Source organism: Oncorhynchus gorbuscha, linkage group LG13, assembly GCF_021184085.1.
Source record: "Oncorhynchus gorbuscha isolate QuinsamMale2020 ecotype Even-year linkage group LG13, OgorEven_v1.0, whole genome shotgun sequence".
In the NCBI taxonomy this organism is placed as follows: Eukaryota; Metazoa; Chordata; class Actinopteri; order Salmoniformes; family Salmonidae; genus Oncorhynchus; species Oncorhynchus gorbuscha.
The window spans coordinates 65,358,133-65,385,401 of NC_060185.1; the positions used below are offsets into that span (position 1 = coordinate 65,358,133).

The 27,269-nt window shown below is 46.3% G+C and overlaps 1 protein-coding gene across 1 annotated transcript in view; it reads left to right on the forward strand.

Moving 5' to 3' along the window:
* The window catches only part of LOC123992352 (opsin-3-like), a 39,658-nt gene extending 13,868 nt beyond the window's left edge, over positions 1–25,790 (forward strand). Inside the window, exons 3-4 of the mRNA XM_046293503.1 lie at positions 11,054–11,263; positions 25,677–25,790. Of these exons, the coding sequence (XP_046149459.1) occupies positions 11,054–11,263; positions 25,677–25,790 (324 nt within the window). The remainder of the gene's footprint in view (positions 1–11,053; positions 11,264–25,676) is intronic.
* Positions 25,791–27,269: the final 1,479 nt, after the last annotated feature.

Sequence of the window (27,269 nt, forward strand, 5' to 3'; positions counted from 1 at the left end):
TTTTTTTCATAGAATATCTAAATAGGCGTCCAGAGGTCCATTATCAGAAACCATCACTCCTGTGTTCCAATGGCATGTTGTGTTAGCTAATCCAAGTTTATCATTTTAAAAGGCTCATTGATCATTAGAAAACACTTTGGCAATTATGTTAGCAGAGCTGAAAACTGTTGTCCTGATTTAAAGAAGCAATAAAACTGGCCTTCTTTAGACTAGTTGAGTATCTGCAGCATCAGCATTTTTGGGCACGATTACAGAGTTAAAATGGCCAGAAACAAAGTTTCTTCTGAAACTCGTCAGTCTATTCTTGTTCTGAGAAATGAAGGCTATTCCATGCGAGAAATTGGCAAGAAACTGAAGATCTCGTACAACGCTGTGCGCTACTCCGTTCACTCAGATTGCAACACGTAAGAGAATCTCCAGAACACTCTTCTGATGCTCAACACACATGCCACTAATACATAGAACCCTTAATTCAGGAGGAAAGTTATTAGAAGTCATGAACCATAATCACACTGCGTATGACTGGTTCAGTGCTTACTTCCGTCTTGAGGGTAACTCCTCCGTGGACGACATACAGTTGAAGTCGGAAGTTTACATACACTTATGAGTCATTCAAACTCGTTTTTCAACCACTCCTCAAATTTCTTGTTAACAAACTATAGTTTTGGCAATCCGGTTAGGACATCTAAAAGTGCAAATCAATTCCAGAACAACAGCAACGACCTTGTGAAGATGCTGGAGGAAACAGGTACAAAAGTATCTATATCCACAGTAAAACGAGTCCTATATCGACATAACCTGAAAGGCCACTCGGCAAGGAAGAAGCAACTGCTCCAAAACCTCCATATAAAAGCCAGACTATGGTTTGCAACTGCACATGGGGACAAAGATCATACTTTTTGGAGAAATGTGCTCTGGTCTGATGAAACAAAAATATAACTGTTTGGCCATAATGACCATCGTTATGTTTGGAGGAAAAGGGGGGAGGCCTGCAAGCCGAAGAACACCATCTCAACTGTGAAGCACGGGGTGGCAGCATTATGTTTTGGGGGTGCTTTGCTGCAGGAGGGACTAGTGCACTTCACAAAATAGATGGCGTCATGAGGTAGGAAATTGATGTGGTTATAGACATCAGTCAGGAAGGAAGTTAAAGCTTGGTCGCAAATGGGTCTTCCAAATGGACAATGACCCCAAACTTAAGGACAGCAAAGTCAAGGTATTGGAGTGGCCATCACAATACACTGACCACATCCTAATAGAACATTTCTGGACAGAACTGAAAACGTGTGTGTGAGCAAGGAGGCCTACAAACCTGACTCATCATCTCTGTCTTCAGGAATGGGCCAAAATTCACCCAACTTATTTGTGGGAAGCTTGTGGTAGGCTACACGGAACATTTGACCCAAGTTAAACAATTTAAAGGCAATGCTACCAAATACTAATTGAGTGTATGTAAACTTCTGACCCACTGGGAATGTGATGAAAGAAATAAAAGCTGAATAAATCATTCTCTCTACTATTATGCTTACATTCCACATTCTTAAAATAAAGTGGTGATCCTAACTGACCTAAGACAGGGAATTTTTACGAGGATTAAATGTCAGGAATGATAAACTGAGTTTAAATGTATTTGACTAAGGTGTATGTAAACTTCCGACTTCAACTGTAGCTATGAAATAGACATCTTCATACCTATCACCACTACAATGGTGTAAGACATATTGACGTGTCGTAAAACTACTACAGGTTCCCTTAACATATGTCTTGAGGTCGACATCAATTCTTACTGACCTCCAGGCATTGACCTGGAAATTATCTGATGACATCAGACACATTCTTGTCACGCCCTGACCTTAGAGAGACGTTTTATTTCTCTATTTGGTTAGGTCAGGGTGGGATGTGGTGGGCATTCTATGTTTTATTTTCTATGATTTTGCCAGGTTTGGTTCTGTATGCCTCCTGTATGTCTTCCCAGCCTGTTGAGTCCTGTGCCTGCTCCCAGAGCCAGCCCAGTGATGATCCATGGCAAGAAGCCTCCAATGATGATCCATGGCAAGAAGCCTCCAGTGAGGAGTCATGGCACGAAGCCTCCAGCGACAGCCTCCAGTCTGGGGCCCCTGACGAGGGTGCCCAGTCCGGGCCCTGCGACGAGGGTGCCCAGTCCGGGCCCTGCGACGAGGGTGCCCAGTCCGGGCCCTGCGACAAGGGTGCCCAGTCCGGGCCCTGCGACGAGGGTGCCCAGTCCGGGCCCTGCGACGAGGGTGCCCAGTTCGGACCCTGCGACGAGGGTGCCCAGTCCGGGTCCCCGCACCAGAGGCGCCACCAAAGGAGGGTGAGCAAGAGGTGGAGCGGGGTCTACGTCCCGCACCAGAGCAGCCACCGCGGATAGATGCCCACCCAGACCCTCCCCTATAGGTTCAGGTTTTGCGATCGGAGTCCGCACCTTTGGGGGAAGGGGGGGGTACTGTCATGCCCTGACCTTAGAGAGCCGTTTTAGTTCTCTATTTGGTTAGGTCAGGGTGTGATGTGGGGTGGGCATTCTATGTTTTGTTTTCTATGTTTTGGCCAGGTATGGTTCTCAATCAGGGACAGCTGTCTATCGTTGTCTCTGATTGGGAATCATACTTAGGTAGCCATTTCCCTCCTTTCAGTGTGGGTAGTTCACTTTGAAGCTTCACAGCCTACCCGGATACTTGGTTACTTGGGATGTGCGCTTGTGTAAGCACAAACACACATGTACAACGGCACATGTAATAAGGATTTATACTTGGATCACTTAAGCATCCAAGCAAAATACCAGCCTTAGTAAAGTTGAAAATTTACTTTGAGACCTTTAACTCGACAGCTGCAGTACTCACCAGTTTCTTCAGATTCCTATAGACTGCCCGAATCTGGTGCCTTGCAGCTGTAGACTTATCATGTAGTGATCAACTTAGGATAGCGCCCTAAGCAACACCACAAATTAGGAACGCCCTAGATATGACATTAGACAATGCCATGATACGTTCATGGTCGGCAAAATGAACCTATGTAGAATACAGTCCAATTAGATGGTTTGATAATTAGATTTTGCATATCATTTGTTTATGCTTTCATTCCTTTTCCTTTCAATTCCTTTGACACTTAGGAAGTGATAGAGCCTTAAACAAAGTCCCCGTACAACCATCAGTTAGTGCCACAATGCCGCTCAATGGGAAGAAATGTAATTATTTATTTTGAGTGTGTGTGTGCGTTGTTAACATCTGCCTAAGTTACTGCCCAGATCTTCCTGTCTGGATGACCAGACGATGGGTACGGAATGACGATCCCAATCCGGACATCCGCTGCCAATCCTTGTGGCGGCCCGTTCCATTTGCAAAAATCCTACCCAGGTCGACCACCAAAGATGGACCACAACGGCAATCACCAACTGGACATCCACTGCCCATCCTTGTGGTGGACTGCTCCGCTTTCAGAGAGCCTACCAAGGTCAACCACCAGAGGGGGACTGCAACGATGATCCACAACCAGGACCTCACGTGGTCGTTAATTTTTTATGTTGGTTTACAACATGCAGGATAATCAGAAGATTGAACCCACCAGAGGGGGACTGTCACGACGTGGCCCTTTTTGGGTGTATATCGTGGCTCCCCCCTCTCTCTTTCTCTCTCTCTCCCACATCAGGTTTTACAAAAGTCATAAATACTTGGAAGAAACTGCCATGCAATGTTGCGGGAGAGAGTCTATGGAGACAGAGCTTCTCTTGCCAAAACTCCTAATCCCTAAAATGGGAGAATAAAACAATATTTATATTTTTCTGAATTTGGGAATGGTCCGTGGACACTTAAGGGACAGTCATGTCGAGTGTGTTTCATTTGGTGATCTCATGAAGGACAGGAAACACTCATTACTGTATCTTTGGTTGTGTACACTTCTTAATTATGGGGTTTACATCTAAATATTGTGAAACGTATGTGATTAAACTATTTGTGAAAAGATGTAATGTGATGGTAACCTTCTAAATGAGAAAATATGGGTTTTCATATAAAGTTTACCAAATCAGTGGCCACTCCCACGTGAGCATATTTGGCATCATGGACCCTCCCCCTTTTCTCAGACGTGTATAAAACCCACTCCTGACGAAATGTAAATTAGACCAGAAAATATGGAGCTAATGCTACATGTTGAAATGGTTAAGAACTATAACTCTATACATTTACATTTAAGTCATTTAGCAGACGCTCTTATCCAGAGCGACTTACAAATTGGTGCATTCACCTTATGACATCCAGTGGAACAGCCACTTTACAATAGTGCATCTAAATCTTTTAAGGGGGGGGGGTGAGAAGGATTACTTTATCCTATCCTAGGTATTCCTTAAAGAGGTGGGGTTTCAGGTGTCTCCGGAAGGTGGTGATTGACTCCGCTGTCCTGGCGTCGTGAGGGAGTTTGTTCCACCATTGGGGGGCCAAAGCAGCAAACAGTTTTGACTGGGCTGAGCGGGAACTGTACTTCCTCAGTGGTAGGGAGGCGAGCAGGCCAGAGGTGGATGAACGCAGTGCCCTTGTTTGGGTGTAGGGCCTGATCAGAGCCTGGAGGTACTGAGGTGCCGTTCCCCTCACAGCTCCGTAGGCAAGCACCATGGTCTTGTAGCGGATGCGAGCTTCAACTGGAAGCCAGTGGAGAGAGCAGAGGAGCGGGGTGACGTGAGAGAACTTGGGAAGGTTGAACACCAGACGGGCTGCGGCGTTCTGGATGAGTTGTAGGGGTTTAATGGCACAGGCAGGGAGCCCAGCAAACAGCGAGTTGCAGTAATCCAGACGGGAGATGACAAGTGCCTGGATTAGGACCTGCCCCGCTTCCTGTGTGAGGCAGGGTCGTACTCTGCGGATGTTGTAGAGCATGAACCTACAGGAACGGGCCACCGCCTTGATGTTAGTTGAGAATGACAGGGTGTTGTCCAGGATCACGCCAAGGTTCTTAGCGCTCTGGGAGGAGGACACAATGGAGTTGTCAACCGTGATGGCGAGATCATGGAACGGGCAGTCCTTCCCCGGGAGGAAGAGCAGCTCCATCTTGCCGAGGTTCAGCTTGAGGTGGTGATCCGTCATCCACACTGATATGTCTGCCAGACATGCAGAGATGCGATTCGCCACCTGGTCATCAGAAGGGGGAAAGGAGAAGATTAATTGTGTGTCGTCTGCATAGCAATGATAGGAGAGACCATGTGAGGTTATGACAGAGCCAAGTGACTTGGTGTATAGCAAGAATAGGAGAGGGCCTAGAACAGAGCCCTGGGGGACACCAGTGGTGAGAGCGCGTGGTGAGGAGACAGATTCTCGCCACGCCACCTGGTAGGAGCGACCTGTCAGGTAGGACGCAATCCAAGCGTGGGCCGCGCCGGAGATGCCCAACTCGGAGAGGGTGGAGAGGAGGATCTGATGGTTCACAGTATCGAAGGCAGCAGCGATAGATCTAGAAGGATGAGAGCAGAGGAGAGAGAGTTAGCTTTAGCAGTGCGGAGCGCCTCCGTGATACAGAGGAGAGCAGTCTCAGTTGAATGACTAGTCTTGAAACCTGACTGATTTGGATCAAGAAGGTCATTCAGAGAGAGATAGCGGGAGAGCTGGCCAAGGACGGCACGTTCAAGAGTTTTGGAGAGAAAAGAAAGAAGGGATACTGGTCTGTAATTGTTGACATCGGAGGGATCGAGTGTAGGTTTTTTCAGAAGGGGTGCAACTCTCGCTCTCTTGAAGACGGAAGGGACGTAGCCAGCGGTCAGGGATGAGTTGATGAGCGAGGTGAGGTAAGGGAGAAGGTCTCCGGAAATGGTCTGGAGAAGAGAGGAGGGGATAGGGTCAAGCGGGCAGGTTGTTGGGCGGCCGGCCGTCACAAGACGCGAGATTTCATCTGGAGAGAGAGGGGAGAAAGAGGTCAGAGCACAGGGTAGGGCAGTGTGAGCAGAACCAGCGGTGTCGTTTGACTTAGCAAACGAGGATCGGATGTCGTCAACCTTCTTTTCAAAATGGTTGACGAAGTCATCTGCAGAGAGGGAGGAGGGGGGGAGGGGGAGGAGGATTCAGGAGGGAGGAGAAGGTGGCAAAGAGCTTCCTAGGGTTAGAGGCAGATGCTTGGAATTTAGCGTGGTAGAAAGTGGCTTTAGCAGCAGAGACAGAGGAGGAAAATGTAGAGAGGAGGGAGTGAAAGGATGCCAGGTCCGCAGGGAGGCGAGTTTTCCTCCATTTCCGCTCGGCTGCCCGGAACCCTGTTCTGTGAGCTCGCAATGAGTCATCGAGCCACGGAGCGGGAGAGGAGGACCGAGCCGGCCTGGAGGATAGGGGACATAGAGAGTCAAACGATGCAGAGAGGGAGGAGAGGAGGGTTGAGGAGGCAGAATCAGGAGATAGGTTGGAGAAGGTTTGAGCGGAGGGAAGAGATGATAGGATGGAAGAGGAGAGAGTAGCAGGGGTGAGAGAGCGAAGGTTGGGACGGCGCGATACCATCCGAGTAGGGGCAGTGTGGGAGGTGTTGGATGAGAGCGAGAGGGAAAAGGATACAAGGTAGTGGTCGGAGACTTGGAGGGGAGTTGCAATGAGGTTAGTGGAAGAACAGCATCTAGTAAAGATGAGGTCGAGCGTATTGCCTGCCTTGTGAGTAGGGGGGAGGGTGAGAGGGTGAGGTCAAAAGAGGAGAGGAGTGGAAAGAAGGAGGCAGAGAGGAATGAGTCAAAGGTAGACGTGGGGAGGTTAAAGTCGCCCAGAACTGTGAGAGGTGAGCCGTCCTCAGGAAAGGAGCTTATCAAGGCATCAAGCTCATTGATGAACTCTCCGAGGGAACCTGGAGGGCGATAAATGATAAGGATGTTAAGCTTGAAAGGGCTGGTAACTGTGACAGCATGGAATTCAAAGGAGGCGATAGACAGATGGGTAAGGGGAGAAAGAGAGAATGACCACTTGGGAGAGATGAGGATCCCGGTGCCACCACCCCGCTGACCAGAATCTCTCGGGGTGTGCGAGAACACGTGGGCGGACGAAGAGAGAGCAGTAGGAGTAGCAGTGTTGTCTGTGGTGATCCATGTTTCCGTCAGTGCCAAGAAGTCGAGGGACTGGAGGGAGGCATAGGCTGAGATGAACTCTGCCTTGTTGACCGCAGATTGGCAGTTCCAGAGGCTACCGGAGACCTGGAACTCCACGTGGGTCGTGCGCGCTGGGACCACCAGATTAGGGTGGCCGCGGCCACGCGGTGTGGAGCGTTTGTATGGTCTGTGCAGAGAAGAGAGAACAGGGATAAACAGACACATAGTTGACAGGCTACAGAAGAGGCTACGCTAATGCAAAGGAGATTGGAATGACAAGTGGACTACACGTCTCGAATGTTCAGAAAGTTAAGCTACGTAGCAAGAATCTTATTGACTAAAATGATTAAAATGATACAGTACTGCTGAAGTAGGCTAGCTGGCAGTGGGTGCGTTGTTGACACTACACTAATCAAGTCGTTCCGTTGAGTGTAATAGTTTCTGCAGTGCTGCTATTCGGGGGCTAGCTGGCTAGCTAGTAGTGTTGTTTACGTTACGTTGCGTTAAAAGAATGACAATAGCTGGCTAGCTAACCTAGAAAATCGCTCTAGACTACACAGTTATCTTTGATACAAAGACGGCTATGTAGCTAGCTATGTAGCTAGCTACGATCAAACAAATCAAACCGTTGTACTGTAATGAAATGAAATGAAAATGTGATACTACCTGTGAATGCGACCGGGTTGTGAGTCTATTCGGTAGACGTTGGCTAGCTGTTGGCTAGCTAGCAGAGTCTCCTGCGTTAAGGACGACAAATAGCTGGCTAGCTAACCTCAGTAAATTAAGATAATCACTCTAAGACTACACACTCTAAACCTAAACAACACAATTATCTTGGATACGAAGATACGAAGACAGCAAAGACAGCTATGTAGCTAGCTAACACTACACTAATCAAGTCGTTCAGTTGAGTGTAATAGTTTCTCCAGTGCAGCTAATTAGTGGACGTTAGCTAGCTGGCTAGTGAAGACTACGTTAGGACGGCGAAATACGATAATTACGCAATTATCTTTGATACAAAGACGGCTATGTAGCTAGCTGAGAAGAAATTGCTAAGATTAGACAAATCAAACCGTTGTGCTATAATGAAATGTAATGAAAAAGTTATACTACCTGCGGGAGCGAAGTGCCGATGCGACCACTCGCTCCAACCCGGAAGTAATCAGACAACAACGACATACAGGCGTAAATATATACATTGCAATTATTTTCGAATGAGCAGCTGTTCATGTGCAATGGATTAGCATTTCAATTAATATAATTATCAACTGTTTGTAGTGAATCCATTTTATCTTTCCTGCTTTTATCTGTCCCCACCCCTTTCCATTGTCTACCAAGCCGTCATACCGGTTTAGTCCACTAGGGACTTATCAATACATTGTGTTAGTAACCAATAACTATGTAATAATTACAAATAGAATTGATTTGATAAAATAAGTTTTCACATTTAACGATATTCACATTACGACACAGTCAAAAGTTTGGACACACCGACTTATTCAAGGGTTTTTCTTTATTTGAACTATTTTCTACATTGTAGAATAATAGTGAAGATGTCAACTATGAAATAACACATATGGCATCATGTAGTAACAAAAGTGTTAAACAAATCTAAATCTATTTTATATTTGAGATTATTTAAAGTAGCCACGCCTTGATGACAGCTTTGCACACTCTTGGCATTCTCTCAACCAGCTTCATGGGGTTGTCTCCTGGAATGCATTTCAATTAACAGGTGTGCCTTGTTAAAAGTTAATTTGTGGAATTTCTTTCCTTAATGCGTTTGAGCCAATCAGTTGTGTTGTGACAAGGGGGGGGGGGATACAGAAGATAGCCATATTTGGTAAAAGACCAAGTCCATATTATGGAAAGAACCGCTCAAATAAGCAAAGAGATATGACAGTCCATCATTACTTTAAGACATGACGGTCAGTCAATGTGGAAAATTTAAAGGACTTTGAATGTTTCTTCAAGTGCAGTCACAAAAACCATTAAGCGCTATGATGTAACTGGCTCTCATGAGGACCTCCACAGAAAAGGAAGAACCAGAGTTACCAACCTCAGAAATTGAAGCCCAAAGAAATGGTTCAGAGTTCAAGTAACAGACACATCTCAACATCAACTGTTCAGAGGAGAATAAGTGAATCAGCCATACATAGATCGAGTTTCTGCAACAACAAAAAACTACTAAAAGACAGCAATAAGAAGAGGAGACTTGCTTGGGCCAAGAAAAACGAGCAACGGACACTAGACCAGTGGAAACCTGTCCTTTGGTCTGATGAGTTCAAATTAGAGTTTTTAAAAATTCCAACCGCCATGTCTTTGTGAGACGCAGAGTAGGTGAACGGATGATCTCCGCATGTGTGGTTCCCACCGTGATGCATGGAGGAGGAGGTGCGATGGTTTGGGGGTGCTTTGCTGGTGACACTGTCAGTGATTTTGAATATAAGGTACACCTTAATACCAGCATGGCTACCACAGCATTCTGCAGTGATACGCCATCCGATCTGGTTTGCGCTTAGTGGGACTATCATCTGGTTTTCAACAGGACAATGACCCAAAACACACTTCCAGGCTGTGTAAGGGCTATTTGACCAAGAAGGAGAGTGATGGTGCTGCATCAGATGACCTGGCTTCCACTATCACCCGACCTCAACCCAAATGAGATGGTTTGGACCGCAGAGTGTAGGAAAAGCAGACAACAAGTGATCATCATATGGGAACTCCTTCAAGATTGTTGGAAAAGCATTTCAGGTGAAGCTGGTTGAGAGAATGCCAAGGGCATGCAAAGCTGTCATGAAGGCAAAGGGTGGCTACTTTGAAGAATCTAAAATATATTTTCATTTGTTTAACACTTTTTGTTTGGTTACTACATGATTCAATATGTGTTATTTCATCGTTTTGATGTAGAAAATAGTCAAATAAAGAAAAACCCTTGAATAAGTAGGTGTGTCCAAACTTTTGACTGGTACTGTATATGTATTGGATAACAGCACAGTCATTTGGGATTTTTTGGGCTCATTAAAAGGTATTTAATTGATTTAACCTTTATTTAACTAGGCAAGTCAGTTAAGAACAAATTCTTGTTTACAATGACAGCCTACCCCTTTCGGATACTGGCCCAACGCTCTAACCACTAGGCTTTCTGCCACTCCATTGATGTATGACTCATCAGGCTCAGGTAGCATCAGGTGTCAATTTTCGATCAAAGCTCTAATCAAATCCAGACATAGGCCTATTTATATGCTTTATAATGCTTTTGAATGACAAGTCTGGTTTTCGTGGGAAATACCGGGTTACCTGGGAGAAAAGTTATTCTTAAGAGGGAACACATGTAAAATACTGGTAAAATAGTCAACCCTACTGTAGACCTTCATTGCAACACAGTGTGTTTTAATAAATTATTTGGTGAAGTGAATATATTTAGGATAGTTTTTTTCACTATTTACATTTTTTAAATCATGAAATTTACTGACGGAAATGGTCCTCCCCTTCCTCCTCCGGGGAGTCTCCGCTGTTGAGCATGTAAGAGGTTTGTGGTGCTGACATCCTGTTATTCCTTCTGATTGGCTGATATCCTCAGTCGGCCATGCTCATTGGTCGGGGTGCTGCGACAGGCGTCAGAGTGGACATTACAGAACGACTCACTTGAGGGAGCATGAAATCAACTCTGGGGAGGTGGAAAACACGCAGCACCACAGTGCACCACAGTGCTTACGCAAAGATACAGTTGGTTCTCATGCCAGAACCGAGCTATTTTGACACAAAGACATGACACAGAAAAAAAATATTTTCAGATAAGTAAAAAATGGACTGCAACACAGCTGATCATTTGGCTCTGTCATACATGACATAAAATCCACTGTTTTTGAACCTTTAACATACATGACCAGCATTACAAGTCGGGTACTACACATTGGTAATAGCAAAGATAATACAACAGTATAATCAATGCAAAACTTTGCCAGACAGAATTTTCTTCTCCCCTCCTGTTCCCAGGTGGCTAAAATCAACCTGCTGCCGGCCCAGAGGCGAGAGCAGCACATCCTGCTCATGGTGCTGTCCATGGTGTCCTGCTACCTGCTGTGCTGGATGCCCTACGGCGTCATGGCCCTGACGGCCACCTTCGGCCAGTCAGGCCTAGTCACCCCCGTGGCCAAGAGCAGCACCGTAATCAACCCTGTCATCTATGTGCTGTTCAACAACCAGGTGAGAGGGGGCGCTAAAGGATGGACCAGAGGGACAATGGTGTTGTTCACCTGTCGTGTAGCCTTTACAGCGGTGGGGAGAAACGTATATGCAGCTTAGACAGCCTTATGACAGCCTGGCATGTGAGTAATATAGAGGCGAAAGAAACGCACACCTATTTAGGCGAGGTGCTGGCTAGCGGAGTAGAACACTTGACAAATTAAAGGAGAGCCACACACTCAGATGCAATAATTGAATAACCTAATAATCAATGTTTCGAAAGACAAGCTGTCTTCTTCAGGGTATAATGACAAACACTGCGGGGTGACTAGTTTATATAGTGTCAAAGGACACACACAGGTGTCTGTAATCATGGCCGGGTGTGGCCTGATATCATTGGTTGATTGTCAGATATAAAAATAACATACAAAAAACAAAAATGGATAGCATACTATCATAGATACAATTTGGCTACATACGCCTACAAACATTTACATTACATTTACATTAAATTAAAGATCCAGGCTGCCTCTCGTTTTAACAATAAATTGTCCAGGTCACCCCCTCTCCTAGGGAGGGTGACATGTTCAATGCCGACGTAAAGTAGGGACGGAATCGAGTGGTTTGCTTCCAAGAAGTGGGCCGGGTAAATCGAGTTCTGTCATGCTCTGAGATTTGTACTTTTAATTCGCGCTTTGTTTTACCCACATCATTTTTAGCACAAGGACAAGTTATAAGATACATAACTGCCTTAGTGGAGCACCTTTTGATTGGGTTCTGTTTCCCTGTTTGGGGGTGTTTGAAGGATCTACATTTATAAGTGCCATTGCATGTAGCACAGCCATTACACTTGTAGTTTCCATCCAGTAGGGGCGCAAATAGACGTTGTGCAGGGATATCTTGGGGTGGTAAATCAGAGTTTTGTTTGTTTTTTGTTTTGAGTTTTCTCAATAGAAATATTAATCGGACCATTTTTGTACCCCCTCACCTTGCATTTTCTTTGTGTAGAAAAGGCCCATGGAGTTGGTGGAATACTCCTTTAATTAATTGCCATTTACTCAGCTGGGCCAGGGGCGCTTTAATTAGGTCAGGTGGAAATGTCCTACAGATCTCAACTCTATAAAAGGAGGAAATTGCCATCGCCTGATCTCGCTGCTTTCTCTTCCCTAAATCCATCTGATCCAGAAGTTCTGTGCGTCCATGAATCCACGTAAGTCCACCGACTCTTACCTTTCATCTGAATGATCTGTGGTGATCGGGAGAGTGGGCCATTCAGTTATTGTTTATAGTTATCACCGCGGAGCGCGGCTTGGAGCGCACGCTTCAAACATATTGTGTAATGTGAATTGTTAATAATGACTGCTATGATTTGATCTTTGATTATTAATTTGATTGTATACATGTTATTTGTTTCCTTTGTGATGCAGCACAGACTACCAGTAAATATACCACTTTATGGTTAAAGGAATTCCTGCCTCAGTCTCATACATTCCTCTGTCACCTGACACGTGACCACCTGTTCACCTTCACTGTCAGTCATCCTACCTGTCCAGCAACCCACACAGATTCCACTAATCTTTCAATGGTCCTTTGAGCCGGATGATGACTGAACCAAAGACAGGTGAAAAGGAAATGGAGGCGGAGAGGGAAGAATTGTCTCCACTGGAAGGAAGAAGAGAGGAGGAGAGAGCAGCTGAGAGAAAGGTCTTGGAACAAAGGAAATATCCAGGAGCTAAGCCTAAAGTAACAAAGGCTTCATCCTCAACCACCAGCAGCACCAGAAGAACCAGGCAAGCACCTGGTTATCTTAAGGACTATGTGGTCGAGGTTCCGACATCAAAGGGCAAGCCCACCAGAGCTCAAAGAGTTGATGGATCAACTATATGTTTCAGCCATCAACCATCCCCTCTGAGCCAAGGACCGGAAACTGCTTTGGATCAGGAAAGTGGTCTACGTGAGGAACCTATGGAAGAGGTAACTCCCACTGCACAGGTCGACCAGCTTCCAGAGGCAGGCTCCGCTCACCCCTTAACTAATGGGAAATCGTCGAAGCACTCTAGACGGAGTGGGAGTTCGACCAGTGGATACCCCTTTGGAAGTGGCCATGGCAGCCGCCATTCACTAGCCCTCAGCAATTCACAGAACGCTGTCCTACAAGAGAGGATGAAACTATTAGCTTTGGAGGAGATTGAGCGTCAGATTGAGGAGGAACAACAGGCTGACGAACGATGTCACCAATTGGATGTGCAGGCCCGTAGAGCTCTACAGGAAAGGGAATTCATTGCCAAGGACCTGGCACAGCAGCGACGGCACCGTCAAGCCAGAAGGGAATTAGAGGAGGCACGGATGGTCTCATCCTTCCTGGAGAGGAACGAACAGGGAGTTGACCTGACCACCCCTCCACATGGACCTGAACTGTCTGCCTTTCTTTCCCAATCTGCCCCTCTGGTACAGCATGGCACACAGTCCTCGGAGGCTCCGGGGTCAACAGCCAACACGGAGCACGGAGACGGGCCGCTCCGCCAACGCCCTCTATGCCAGTGACACAAGTTAGCATTCCTCCATCTGGACAAAGCATCACTCCTTCGCCTTTCCGCCAATTACCAACCAAGGCAAATCGTTCCTTTCATCCAGGGCCAGGCCAGTCCTCAAACAACAGGTCGGAGGGCTCTCGCCCAATTCCGGCTGCCACAAATGGTGGATCTGGGACAGTAGGTGACCGGCCCAATGAGGCCACAGTGGGCTCATCAGAAGTACCGGGTTTATCCTTCACGCAACCAGAAGAGGGAGCCAACATTATGAAACTTCTAGTAGCCTCAGCCTATGGAATTCCCAGACCCAAACTGCCATACTTTGAAAATGGAAAGGAGAGTGAATTTGTCCTTTTGGAAATGGCATTGGAGAGTCTACTGGGTATTCACAGTCATCTGTCAGAACGCTACAAATACCAAGTACTAATGGATCATTTGCGGTTTCCCAGTGCATACAGGCTGGCCCAATCATTTATGCACTCCGCAACACCATACACGACAGCTCTCCAGGCCCTGAAGGCGAGATATGGTGAGCCACGTCAGCTAGTCCAGAATGAACTAAACAACATCCTGAACACGTCTCCAATTAAAATGGGAGACCATGCTGCCTTCCAAGAATTCTCCCTGGCTGTCCAATCCCTGACCTCTATGCTCCAATCCGTTGAAGGAGAAGACGGGAACGAGCTAAAATGTGGCTCCCACGTGGACAGGCTTCTTAGCAAACTTCCAGTGTACCTCAGAGACAGTTTCATTGAACATTGTTTGAATAAGGGCATCCTGAAAGAGGGCTCGAGAAGCACCTATGCTCTCAGAGACCTGGCCACATGGTTGGAGGTGAAGGCAAAGGCGAAGAGCATCGCTCACCAGGCCACAATCTCCGCCATAGCCACAGGGGGAAGGAAGGAGTTTGAACGCCAGCAGGGACAGAAAAGACCAAATCCCACTACCATGTACTTAAATAGTGAGGCCGGGGAGGAACCCGGGAAGAAGACCCCTCTCAAGAGCAAGAACATCAAATTCCAGCCTTACTGCCCATATTGCAATAGTAAGGGGCACTTCCTTGGCTCATGCCCCAGAGTAAAAAAGCTCACTCAAACTCAATTGAAGGCCTGGATCACTTCAGGCGAGCGATGCTACAAGTGTGCCCGTAGCCATAAGGTGGAGACCTGCACATTGATGAAACTCTGCAACCGCTGTGAAGAAATCCATCTCACCGTGTTGCATGATCTATTTCCCCAAGCAAAGAAGGAGCAGAGTATGCTCATGGTAGGAGCTGCAAAGGAGCTGTATCTCGACCAGCAGAACCGGTCTCCAAGGGTCATGTTGAAGGTGGTCAAGGTCACTCTGCAAAGTGAAGGGAGAAGCATTGATACATTCGCCGTTCTAGATGATGGGTCAGAAAGAACAATCATTCTCACAGCGGCCACCCGTCAGCTTAACCTGGAAGGGACCCCCGAGACCCTTAATCTCAGAACGGTGCGACATGATGTTATCCAAATGAAAGGCTCTGCTGTAACCTTCAGCATTTCACCTTCAGGAAACAGGGGCGTGGCCTATAACATCACCAATGCCTTCACGGCAGATGGCTTGAATCTCGCAGAGCACTCCTGCCCGGTAAGTGTTCTACAGAAACAATATCCTCATCTACGAGGATTGCCTCTTCCTAACCTGGCCAGAGTAGCACCACTTATCCTGATTGGGTCAGATCACCCACATCTCGTCACCCCGACTGAGCCTATACGAGCTGGACCAGAAGGAGGACCCATTGCTGTCCATACATCCTTGGGTTGGGCTGTGCAAGGTCCATCCCATCTACTTCTCTCCACCCAAGCTGTACAGTCACAGCAAGTCCTCTTCACCAGAAGCAATCCAGATGCAGCCACTGACCTCCTTCGAATGTTGAGATGCTATGGAAGATGGACACCTTCTCCAACCGGAAGCTACAGGAGGTCACTCGCTCGAAAAATGACTCCTATGCATTAGACCTCCTGGAGAAGAGCACCACCACCACTGAAATGGATGGCGTTCGCAGGTATGCAACCCCACTGCTACGGGTGCCCAACCATCCTCCTCTGGCAACCACGACACGGGCTGTACTCCCACTACTGCGTGGAACAGAGCGACGCCTGGTGAAGAATCCTGAGCTTGCAGAAGTTCATAACCGAGAGATTCATAACCTTGTGAAGGCAGGCTACGTCACTGAAGTGACAGCTCATGAAGAGGGAAACGCACTCCGTGAATCCTGGTATCTCCCTCACCATGTTATCCAGCAACATGGTGGGAAGTATAGACTTGTCTTCAACTGTTCATTCCAAGTAGCTGGTCAAAGCCTGAATGACTGTCTACTCCCCGGACCAACCTTAGGTCCTTCCTTGCTCGGTGTCCTTCTCCGGTTCCGGCAGCACTCTACAGCCATCAGTGGAGACATCAAAGCCATGTTTCATCAGATTCGTTTACTGCCTTCCGACACCACACTGCTCCGGTTCATATGGCGAAATATGGAACGAGATGCAGAGCCCACAATCTATGAATGGCAGGTACTCCCATTCGGCACCACCTGCAGTCCTTGCTGTGCCATATACGCTCTGCAGAGACACGCACGGGAGCATCCAGACAGTGACCCAGAAGTATTGGATTCAGTGGAAAATGCCTTCTATGTGGATAACTGCTTACAAAGCATCCCATCCACGGCTGAAGCGAAATCACTCCTTGATAAAGTGCGGAATCTCCTGTCCAAAGGGGGATTTGAGGTCCGACAGTGGGCTAGTAACAGAGCGGAGGTTATCCAGCACCTCCCGCCACAAGCTAGGTCCAGTAGCAGTGAACTATGGCTAACGCAGTCTGGTGCTAACCCAGAAGAGCCCACTCTAGGACTGAGGTGGAGCTGCCTACCGGATACCCTGGGGTATAAGCACCGCTCATCCCCGAGTACCGAAACCCCCACTCTGCGCACCATCTATCGGACCCTGGCCAGTCAATACGATCCCCTTGGGTATATCCTGCCATACACAACACGGGCCAAAGTCTTAGTCCAGGACCTGTGGCAGACCAAGAGGGACTGGGATGAACCAATCCACCCAGCTGACCTAGTGGAACGATGGATCTGTTGGGAAACTGAGTTAACGGAGCTCTCTGATGTCCAAATGCCAAGATGTTATGTACCATCCTGTGTTGACCAACTGGGATCATGCCTGGAACTGCATGTGTTCTGTGACGCTTCGGAGCGAGCTTATGGGGCGGTTTCCTATCTTAGAGTGGAGGATAAGGCAGGCCACACCCATGTCTCCTTTGTCATGGCCAGGTCCAGGGTCGCACCCAAGAAGCAGTTGTCAATGCCTAGGCTGGAACTCAGTGCTGCCCTTTCCGGAGCCCAGTTGGCCTCTACCTTGCGAGCCGAGCTCACCTTGCCAATCCAAAGGATCATCTACTGGAGTGATTCGACCACTGTATTGACATGGCTCAAGTCGGAGTCCTGCAGGTATAAGGTGTTTGTCGGGACTCGCATTGCGGAAATCCAAGACCTAACAGAAGTCCAGGACTGGAGGTATGTTGATAGCATAAACAATCCTGCTGATGACATTACTAGAGGTAAAACCCTTAAGGAATTGGCTAAACCCCATCGCTGGAGCTTGGGACCACCATTCTTGTCCCAACCAGAGAACGAGTGGCCGACAGCCCCCAGGCGTGCGGCCCCTCCGCAACCAACTGAAGCTCATGAGTTAAGGAAGTCCGCCCAATGCTACAGTATTTCTACGGAACCAACAACGGCTCTCCCTGACCTAACACAATCCCAAACACTGCCGGATCTGATCACAGCCACAAACCAGACCTCAGATGGGGTGGCTTCTATACCTACCTCCCTCGCGGCAGAGACACTACTCCTCCAGCAAGCACAAGCAGTTAGCTTCCCTGAGGAGTTAAAAGCTCTGAAAGCCGGTAGGGAAGTGGCTAAGGGCAGCCGTCTTCTCTCTCTTGCCCCAGAATATGATCCAATCCTTGGAGTGATCAGAGTCGGAGGAGGCTGCGCCAAGCGGAGGTTTTGGACCCAGATGCTATCCACCCAATTATCCTCGACTCCAGACACCCTCTTACCAGGCTCCTCATCAAGAGTTATGATGAGCGGCTTCTCCACCCAGGGCCAGAGAGGGTCTATGGGGAGATGAGGCGGAAGTACTGGATAATTGGAGGACGAGGAGCCATTCGTAAGCACCAATACGCCTGCGTAGAATGTCAGAGATGGCGGGCCGGAGCTACGGTGCCCAAAATGGCAGATTTACCCCCTGCTCGCTTGCGCCTCCTTAAACCACCCTTCTGGTCAACAGGAGTAGATTGCTTCGGCCCCTTGATGATCAAGTTAGGTCGTCGTGTGGAAAAGCGCTGGGGCATTCTATTCAAGTGTATGACAACCAGATGTGTCCACCTGGACCTACTGGAGAGTTTGGATACGGAAGCCTTCCTCATGGCCCTACGGCGGTTTATCTCCCGACGGGGGAAACCCTACGAGATCCTGGCTGACAGAGGTACGAACTTCAAGGCAGGAGAAGCCAGGTTGGAGGAAGCCTTCAAAGCCATGGAACCCAGCTTCCAGGATCAGCTGATGGACCAACAAATCTCATTCAAATTTAACCCTCCAGGCGCTCCTCATTTTGGAGGAACATGGGAGCGAGAGATCAAATCTGTAAAGACGGCCTTACGAGTCGTACAAGGGGACCAAACTGTCACTGAAACTGTCTTGAGGACTGTCCTGATAGAGGTGGAAGGGATTCTGAACTCCAAACCCTTGGGATATCTCTCTGCAGACATCGCTGACCCCGATCCGGTTACACCGAATATGCTCTTGATGGGACGTCGAGATGCGTCACTTCCTCAAGCCATGTATGCTGATACCAACCTCGTAGGCAGACGCCGGTGGCGACACAGCCAAATCTTAGCTGACCATTTTTGGGCCCGATTCATTCGGGATTACCTACCAAGTCTACAGCACAGAGGGAAATGGCGGAGAGAAATGGCCAGCCTGGAAACTGGCCAAGTAGTAATGATGGTGGACCCTCAGCTGCCTCGAGCCTCCTGGCCGGTGGGCCGTATAACTAAGACCATGCCTGGGACCGATGGTCGTGTTAGATCAGTGGAAATCCAGGTGAAGAACCGGACATATATCCGGCCAGTTGCCCGACTGATTCCTCTCCCTGAGATGACAGAGGATGGGGAGCAATGAGCCTTTTGAGGAATGTGGAAATTAACAAATTTCCAGGGTGGCTGTAGAAAAGGCCCATGAAGTTGGTGGAATACTCCTTTAATTAATTGCCATTTACTCAGCTGGGCCAGGGGCGCTTTAATTAGGTCAGGTGGAAATGTCCTACAGATCTCAACTCTATAAAAGGAGGAAATTGCCATCGCCTGATCTCGCTGCTTTCTCTTCCCTAAATCCATCTGATCCAGAAGTTCTGTGCGTCCATGAATCCACGTAAGTCCACCGACTCTTACCTTTCATCTGAATGATCTGTGGTGATCGGGAGAGTGGGCCATTCAGTTATTGTTTATAGTTATCACCGCGGAGCGCGGCTTGGAGCGCACGCTTCAAACATATTGTGTAATGTGAATTGTTAATAATGACTGCTATGATTTGATCTTTGATTATTAATTTGATTGTATACATGTTATTTGTTTCCTTTGTGATGCAGCACAGACTACCAGTAAATATACCACTTTATGGTTAAAGGAATTCCTGCCTCAGTCTCATACATTCCTCTGTCACCTGACACGTGACCACCTGTTCACCTTCACTGTCAGTCATCCTACCTGTCCAGCAACCCACACAGATTCCACTAATCTTTCACTTTGCTTCTCAGCCATATTTCTGTCTAAATCTGATTTAGTTTTTTGCAAAGTCTTTTGATTTGACAGAATTGGCTGTAGGGCAAACTGTTTTTCAAGGGATGCGGGTGACAACTTTCAGCCCTCTACGAACTGTTACGATCAGTAGGTTTCCTGTAAAGATCAGTGTATAGAACATTATCCTCACACAAGATCAGGAAACTGATTTGACGTGTCAGACTGCATAGTAAATCTCAGATGCTCAGAACAAGAGTTAAGAAAAGCATGAAATGCCTGGAGCTGTTTTGCATCACCCCTCCATAGAACAAAAATATAATCAATGTATCGTTTCCAATTAATGATGTTAGTAGGAAAACATTTTTGAGAGGTATGAAAATGGACTGTTTCTCCATGTAACCCACGTACAAATTAGCATAGTTAGGAGCCATGGGGGATCCCATAGCAGTACCCTTCATATGAATAAAGAAATCATTTATTATCATGAAGTAGTTGTGTGTGAGAGTACTATTTCAGACAATGTTATAATGCCTGCAATGGAAGTTAGTTCATTTGGGTCACGTTGCAGAAGAAAATGTAACAGCTTCAATACCGACCTCGTGGGGAATATTTGTGTATAACGACTCGACATCAAAAGTAACTAACAAAGTATTGTCAGGGAGAGATCAAGAGATTCAGTAATAGAGATCACACTGCTGGTGTCCTTCACAAAGGAGGGGAGCTGTTCTGCGGGTGGTCTAGTAAAAAAGTCAACAAAAGTCGATAGAGGGGCCGTTACTGCATCAAGGGCCGCTACAATAGGGCGCCCAGGAGGTTTTGTAACATTCTTGTGTAATTTCGGCAAAGTATAAAAAGTAGCAATTTTAGGGTGTTGAATAACCAAAAAAGAACAAGACCTTTTAGCTATCAGACCAGAACTGAAATACCCATGTAGGACAGTAAAGGTATTGTTCTGAAATTGGGCAGTGGGGTCACTTGTCAAGCAGTTGTCTATGACACTCATTTACATAAACTGTCCTATCCATGAGTACAACCAACCCCCCCTTATCAGCAGGGCGGGTAAGGACTGACGTATCGGATTGTAAATCAAGCAAAGCTTGTTTTTCATTCCTTAGGTAAATGATGGAAAGATATGTACTCTTGTTTGTTCTTAAGGAGATGAACAACATATTTGTCAACGAGTCTGCAATACGTCTCAATAGAGTGATTGTGATTGGATGGAGGTACAATATAACACCTACTTCTAAAAGGAGTCGGAGTATGTGCAGGTGCGAAACCTACATGTTCAGTAGAAATATCACTATTAGGGGAGAAAAAGTATTCCCTTAAATGGATGTTATATCGACATCGAACATGTCACCCTCCCTTGGAGAGGGGGTGACCTCGACAATCTATTGTTAAACGAGAGGCTGCCTGGATCTTTCATTTAAAGACCCTTGCTCTCTCGGTCTTAACGTAGACTTTGATCTGAAGCCATTCTTGTGATTTTGCTGTTGTAAATGTTTGTAGGCTTATGCAGCCAAATTGTATCTATGGATAGTATGCTATCCATTCATGTTTGTGGTATGTTATTTTTTATATCTGACAATCAACCAATGATATCAGGCCACACCCGGCCATGATTACAGACACCTGTGTGTGTCCTTTGACACTATATAAACTAGTCACCCCGCAGTGTTTGTCATTATACCCTGATGAGGACAGCTTGTCTCTCGAAACGTTGGTAATTAGGTTATTAAATTATTGCATCTGAGCTCCTAGAGTGTGCGGCTCTCCTTTAATTTTTCAAACCTGGCATGTGAGGCCAGAAAGACAATCACACACGGCCCCCAGAGTCCATACTAAGGATATCATTGAGGTTTTCATTTTAGAGGTATGTCCTAACATGTTGACATGATGTTTTTGCTAAATACTCTATTTCACGTTCATGGACATTATTACTTTAGCTTGACAGGCTAATCATGTATTTTGTTATGAGAGCTCAGTTGATAAAATTAATAAATGGGGGTTCAAGTGCTTGTGACAGCCAACCTGTCAGTGAGGAGCAGAGAGGGACTGGGTGAAGGGACACTGCTAACATCCCCACAAGGACTACTGACAGTGACACCCTAAACTCCTGTCATTGTGGGGACACAGTATTGTGAGGACACAGACTACCAGTAATTACTTTGCACCTCTCATCGTCCTCTGCCTCATAGATACTACCTATGCCACTTACAGTAAGATCAGGCCAGCTGACATATTTAGTTTGGCAGCTACCTTACATCCCATCTGTCCTCTCTCGGGGCACTTGAACCAAGAAGAGGTGTCAAGTATCAACACACCACAGGAGGTTGGTGGTACCTTAATTGGGGAGGACGAACTTGTGATAGTGGTTGGACCGGAGTTAGTGGAATGGTATCAAGTACATCAAACATGTGTTTAATGCCATTCCATTTGCTCCGTTCCGGGCATTATTATGAGCCGTTTTCCCCTCAGCAGCCTCCACTACTACGAAGACTTATTTTGACAATTTTAATAGAGAACACAAACTAGCAAACTAGGTCACTTTATGCTCTCTTTATGCAACCTGGTCTCATAGACTAGACATAACATGTAAATCTGGGACACTCAAATTAGTATGATGCTATGTTTGGTATGGTGACATAAGACAGAAGGTTACTGTTCAAATCTCATCACAGAAAACTTGATCATTTTAGCTAATTAGCTACTTTAACTACTTACTATGTTTTAGCTACTTTGCATGTTAGCTAACTCCTAACCTTACCCCAAATGTTATCCACAAAAAGTTGGAATTCATAATGTTTTTTAAATTGCACATTTAGCAAATTCTTAACATATAATATGAATTGTAATTCATAACATACGGAATGGATGATGGACATCCACAAATGAACACACGAAACCTATCATACTAAATGGAGTGTCTCTGATTTACATACAGAATAATATGAAATGCTCTGAGACCACATAGCTTTCTTTGGATGAGTTTGATCAAATCAAATGTTATTGGCCAAATACACCTATTTAGCAGTTGTTATTGCGGGTGTAGCGAAATGCTTGTGTTCCTAACAGTGCAGTAGTATCTAAAAATAATTCACAACAATACACATAAATCTAAAAGTAAAAGAATTGAATTAAGAAATGTATAAATACTAGATTGAGCAATGTTGGAGTGGCATTGACTACAGTAGAATAGAGTATATATACAGTATATATACATATATAGTATATATATATATATATACATATACAGTATATATACATATGAGATGAGTAAAATCAGTATGTAAATATTATTTAAACATTATTAGTGACTAGTGTTACATTATTAAAGTGGCCAGTGATTCCAAGTCTATTTTTATAGGGCAGCAGCCTCTAAGGTGCAGGTTTACGTAACGGGGTGGAAGCTGGCTAGTGATAGCTATTTAATGACCTTAAAATAGAAGCTGTTTTTCAGTCTCTCGGTCCCAGCTTTGATGCAACTGTACTGACCTCACCTTCTGGATGATAGCGGGGTGAACAGGCCATGGCTTGGGTGGTTGATGTCCTTGATGATATTTTTGGCCTTCCTGTGACATTGGGTACTGTAGGTATCTTGGAGGGCAGGTAGTTTGCCCCCGGGGATGCATTTGGCAGATTGCACCACCCTGCAGTTGCGAGCGGTGCAGTTGCCCTAACAGGCGGTGATACAGCCCGACAGGATGCTCTCAATTGCACATCTGTAAAAGTTTGAGGGTTTTGGGGGGCCAAGCTGTTGTGCCTTCTTCACCACACTGTGTGTGAGTGGACCATTTCAGATGGTCAGTGATGCGTATGCCAAGGATCTTTGAAGCTTTCCACCTTCTCCACTGCGGTTCTTTCGATGTGGATAGGGGCGTGCTCCCTCTGCTATTTCCCTGAAGTCCATGATCAGCTCCTTTGTTTTGTTGACATTGAGTGAGAGGTTATTTTCCTGGCACCACTCTCCCAGGGCCCTCACCTCCTCCCTGTAGGCTATCTCGTCATTGTTGATAATCAGGCCTACTACTGTTGTGTTGTCAGCAAATTTGACGATTGGCCACGCAGTCATGGGAGAACAGGGAGCATAGGAGGGGGCTGAGCACGCACCCTTATGGGGCCCCTGTGTCGAGGATCAGCAAAGTGGAGGTGTTGTTTCCTACCTTCACCACCCAGGGGGGCGGCCCATTTGGAGGTCCAGGACCCAGTTGCACAGGGCGGGGTTCAGACCCAGGGCCCCGAGCTTAATGATGAGCTTGGAGAGCTCTATGGTTTTGAAAGCTGAGCTATAGTCAATGAACAGCATTTCTTACATAGGTATTCCTCTTGTCCAGATGGGATAGGGCAGTGTGCAGTGCAATGACGATTGCATCGTCTGTGGACCTATTGGGCAATAAGCAAATTGAAGTGGGTCTAGGGTGTCAGGTAAGGTAGAGGTGATATAAACCTTAACTAGCCTCTCAAAGCACTTCATGATGACAGAAGTGAGTGCCTCGGGGCGATAGTCACATTTTGTTCAATTACCTTTGCTTTCTTGGGTACAGGAACAATGGTGGACATCTTGAAGCAAGTGGGGACAGCAGACTGGGATAGGGAGAGATTGAATATGTCCGTAAACACTCCAGCCAGCTGGTCTGCTCATGCTCTGAGGACACGGCTAGGGATGCTGTCTGGGCCGGCAGCCTTCCGAGGGTTAACACGCTTAAATGTCTTACTCACTTCAGCCACGGAGAAGGAGAACCCACAGTCCTTGGGAGACGGCCACGTCGGTGGCCCTGTGTTATCCTCAAAGTGGGCGAAGAAGGTGTTTAGCTTGTCCGGAAGCAAGACGTCGGTGTCAGCAACGTGGCAGGTGTACCATTTGTAGTCCGTGATTGTTTGTAGACCCTGCCACATACGTCCCGTGTCTGAGCTGTTGAATTGTGACTCCACTGTCTCTGTACTGACGTTTTGCCTGTTTGATTGCCTTACAGAGGGAATACTTACACTGTTTGTATTCAGCCATATTCCCAGTCACCTTGCCATGATTAAATGCGGTGGTTTGCGCTTTCAGTTTTGAACATATCCCAGTCTGTGTGATCAAAACAATCTTGAAGCATGGATTGCGATTGGTCGAACCAGCGTTGAATAGACCTTAGCATGGGTACTTCCAGTTTGAGTTTCTGCCTATTGGATGGGAGGAGCTAAATGGAGTCGTGATCAGATTTGCAGAAAGGAGGGTTAATCATGAAACATACACCCCTGCCTTTCTTCTTCCCGGGAGAGTCTTTTATTTTTTATTCCCGTCTGATGCGATGTACTAAGAACCCAGATGGCTGAATGGAAGGGGACAGTATATCCCGAGAGAGCCATGTTTCTGTGAAGCTGCGTATGTTACAATCCCCGATGTCTCTCTGGAAGGAGATCCTCACCCTGAGCTTGTCTACTTTTATTATCCAGAGACTGAATATTATTAATATACTCTGAAGAGGTGGATGGTGTGCACGCCTCTGGAGTCTGATTAGAAGTCCACTCCGAATACCTCTTCTCTGCTGGCGGTGTTTTGGAGTAGCCTCTGGAATAAGTTAAATTGCCCTGGGGGGTACAAACAAAGGATCCAATTCGGGAAAGTCGTATTCCTGGTCGTAATGCTGGTGAGTTACCGCCGCTCTGATATCCAAAAGCAACTAACACAGTTGCTTAGGAGCTAGAAGCAGAGCTGCCATATCTGTCCGATGTCATCTGACTGTTGTGTCAAATGCTATCGACCTCAGTGTGTGAGAGTGAGATTTATACTCAAAGTGACTCGTGTGTGTGTGTGTGTGTGTGTGTGTGTGTGTGTGTGTGTGTGTGTGTGTGTGTGTGTGTGTGTGTGTGTGTGTGTGTGTGTGTGTGTGTGTGTGTGTGTGTGTGTGTGTGTGTGTGTGTGTGTGTGTGTGTGTGTGTGTGTGTCAGTTTTACAGATGCTTCGTAGCCTTTGTGAGATACAGAGGGGAGCCCCAGTCTGTGTACGGCTTTAACACCCAGCAGAGCAGCAGAGAGGAGAACGCAACCCCCGGTAAACCCCTTTCATTTCTCTGGCCCAAAAACAGCCCTCTCTTTGCTCCCCACACACCGAGAGCTACAGGAGCCCCAGCAATGCCCCCCTGTGTGGCCTGCGGAGCGAACGGCGCACCATGTCTCTGGTGGTCCACTACACCCCTTGAGAACCTCCTTTATTGGGCTGGGGGAACCACACTCTTGAGGTGAGAGAGGCTCAGAGAAAAGATAGCCACCTGCATTCTCCTGTGGAACCTTTGAATTCCTTTGTGAGCAAAGTCAACCCAGTCTTAAGCCTTTAACCAAGAGGAACTGGTCACGACCCATCAGTTGTGTCCCCAGCCATCTAGGGAACTCTGCCTTGGATTCTACAAGGCAGAGGCAAGCCGAAGTTCGGAGTCAAAGTCTACGCCCCATCGTCGGTGATTGGTCAACGGAAGGGATTCTTCAATAAAGTCTTTGTCATTCAACGACAGACGACTCGTTTTCATGCAGATGTTTTCATTGAGCAATACTGCAGATCTCCTCTGCGAAAACATACACATTTGACAGATTTCTTGAGTTATTTTAGATTAATTCAGATTATTTTGAGGAAGTGTATACTAATTGCCGCTTTTTCCTCTTATTTAAAGCGAAGGACTTTTAAAGGAGAATACGAGCACACTCGTTCAGCTAGACGCTTTAGGCTACCTGAATGTTCTGTCAGAAAGGCTCACAGCCGTAATCGCTACCAAAGGTGATTCAAACATGTATTGACTCAGGGGTTTGAATACTTCTCTAATCAAGATAGTGGTTTGTTTTTCTCCAAATGTTGAAGTGTTCTTTCACTTTGACATTAAGAGTATTTTGTGTAGATAAATCCATGGATAAATCCATTTTAATCCCACATTTCAACACAACAAACTGTGTAAAAAGTCAAGGGGTGTGAATACCAGTATACAGGCTCATGTTCACTTGAACTGAGGGCACCATTGGGACTGTTCTACCCAGAATCCCGTTGGAATTACATGACACTCTGGGTTAATTGAACTGTGATGTCCATTTTTACATCCACTGTAGCTCTTGCTCTTACCTTAATTTCAACCTAACTTGAACTATAACCTTAAAATGTAGCTCTAGCCTTGTATCTTCATCCTCAACCTAGCCTTATGTCAGACTCGCATCTTTTGCTTTTAATGCCAGCCTAAGGTAAGCACATGGATTTCAAGTTAGAATGCGGCCCTCACTTAAGAGTGGCATGCCACCAGAGAGATTAGTACTTACACCACTAGAAGCCCTACGTCATATTACTGAGATGTTATGTGGCTAAGTGTTTTTTTTGTTTTGTTATAACTCTCAAAATCAAATCAAATCCAAATGTATTTGGTCACATTCACCGAATACAACAGGTGTAGCCCATACCGTGAAATGCTTACTTTACAAGCCCTTAACAACAATACAGTTCAAGAAATAAAGTTAAGAAAAGATTTACTAAATAAAATAAAACATGTTATAAAAAGTAACAATAAAATAACAACAATGAGGCTATATAAAGGTGGTACCGAGTCAATGTGTGGGGTTACAGGTTAGTTGACGTAATTTGTACATGTAAGTAGGGGTAAAGTGACTATGCATAGATAATAAACGGCGAGTAGCAGCAGTGTAAA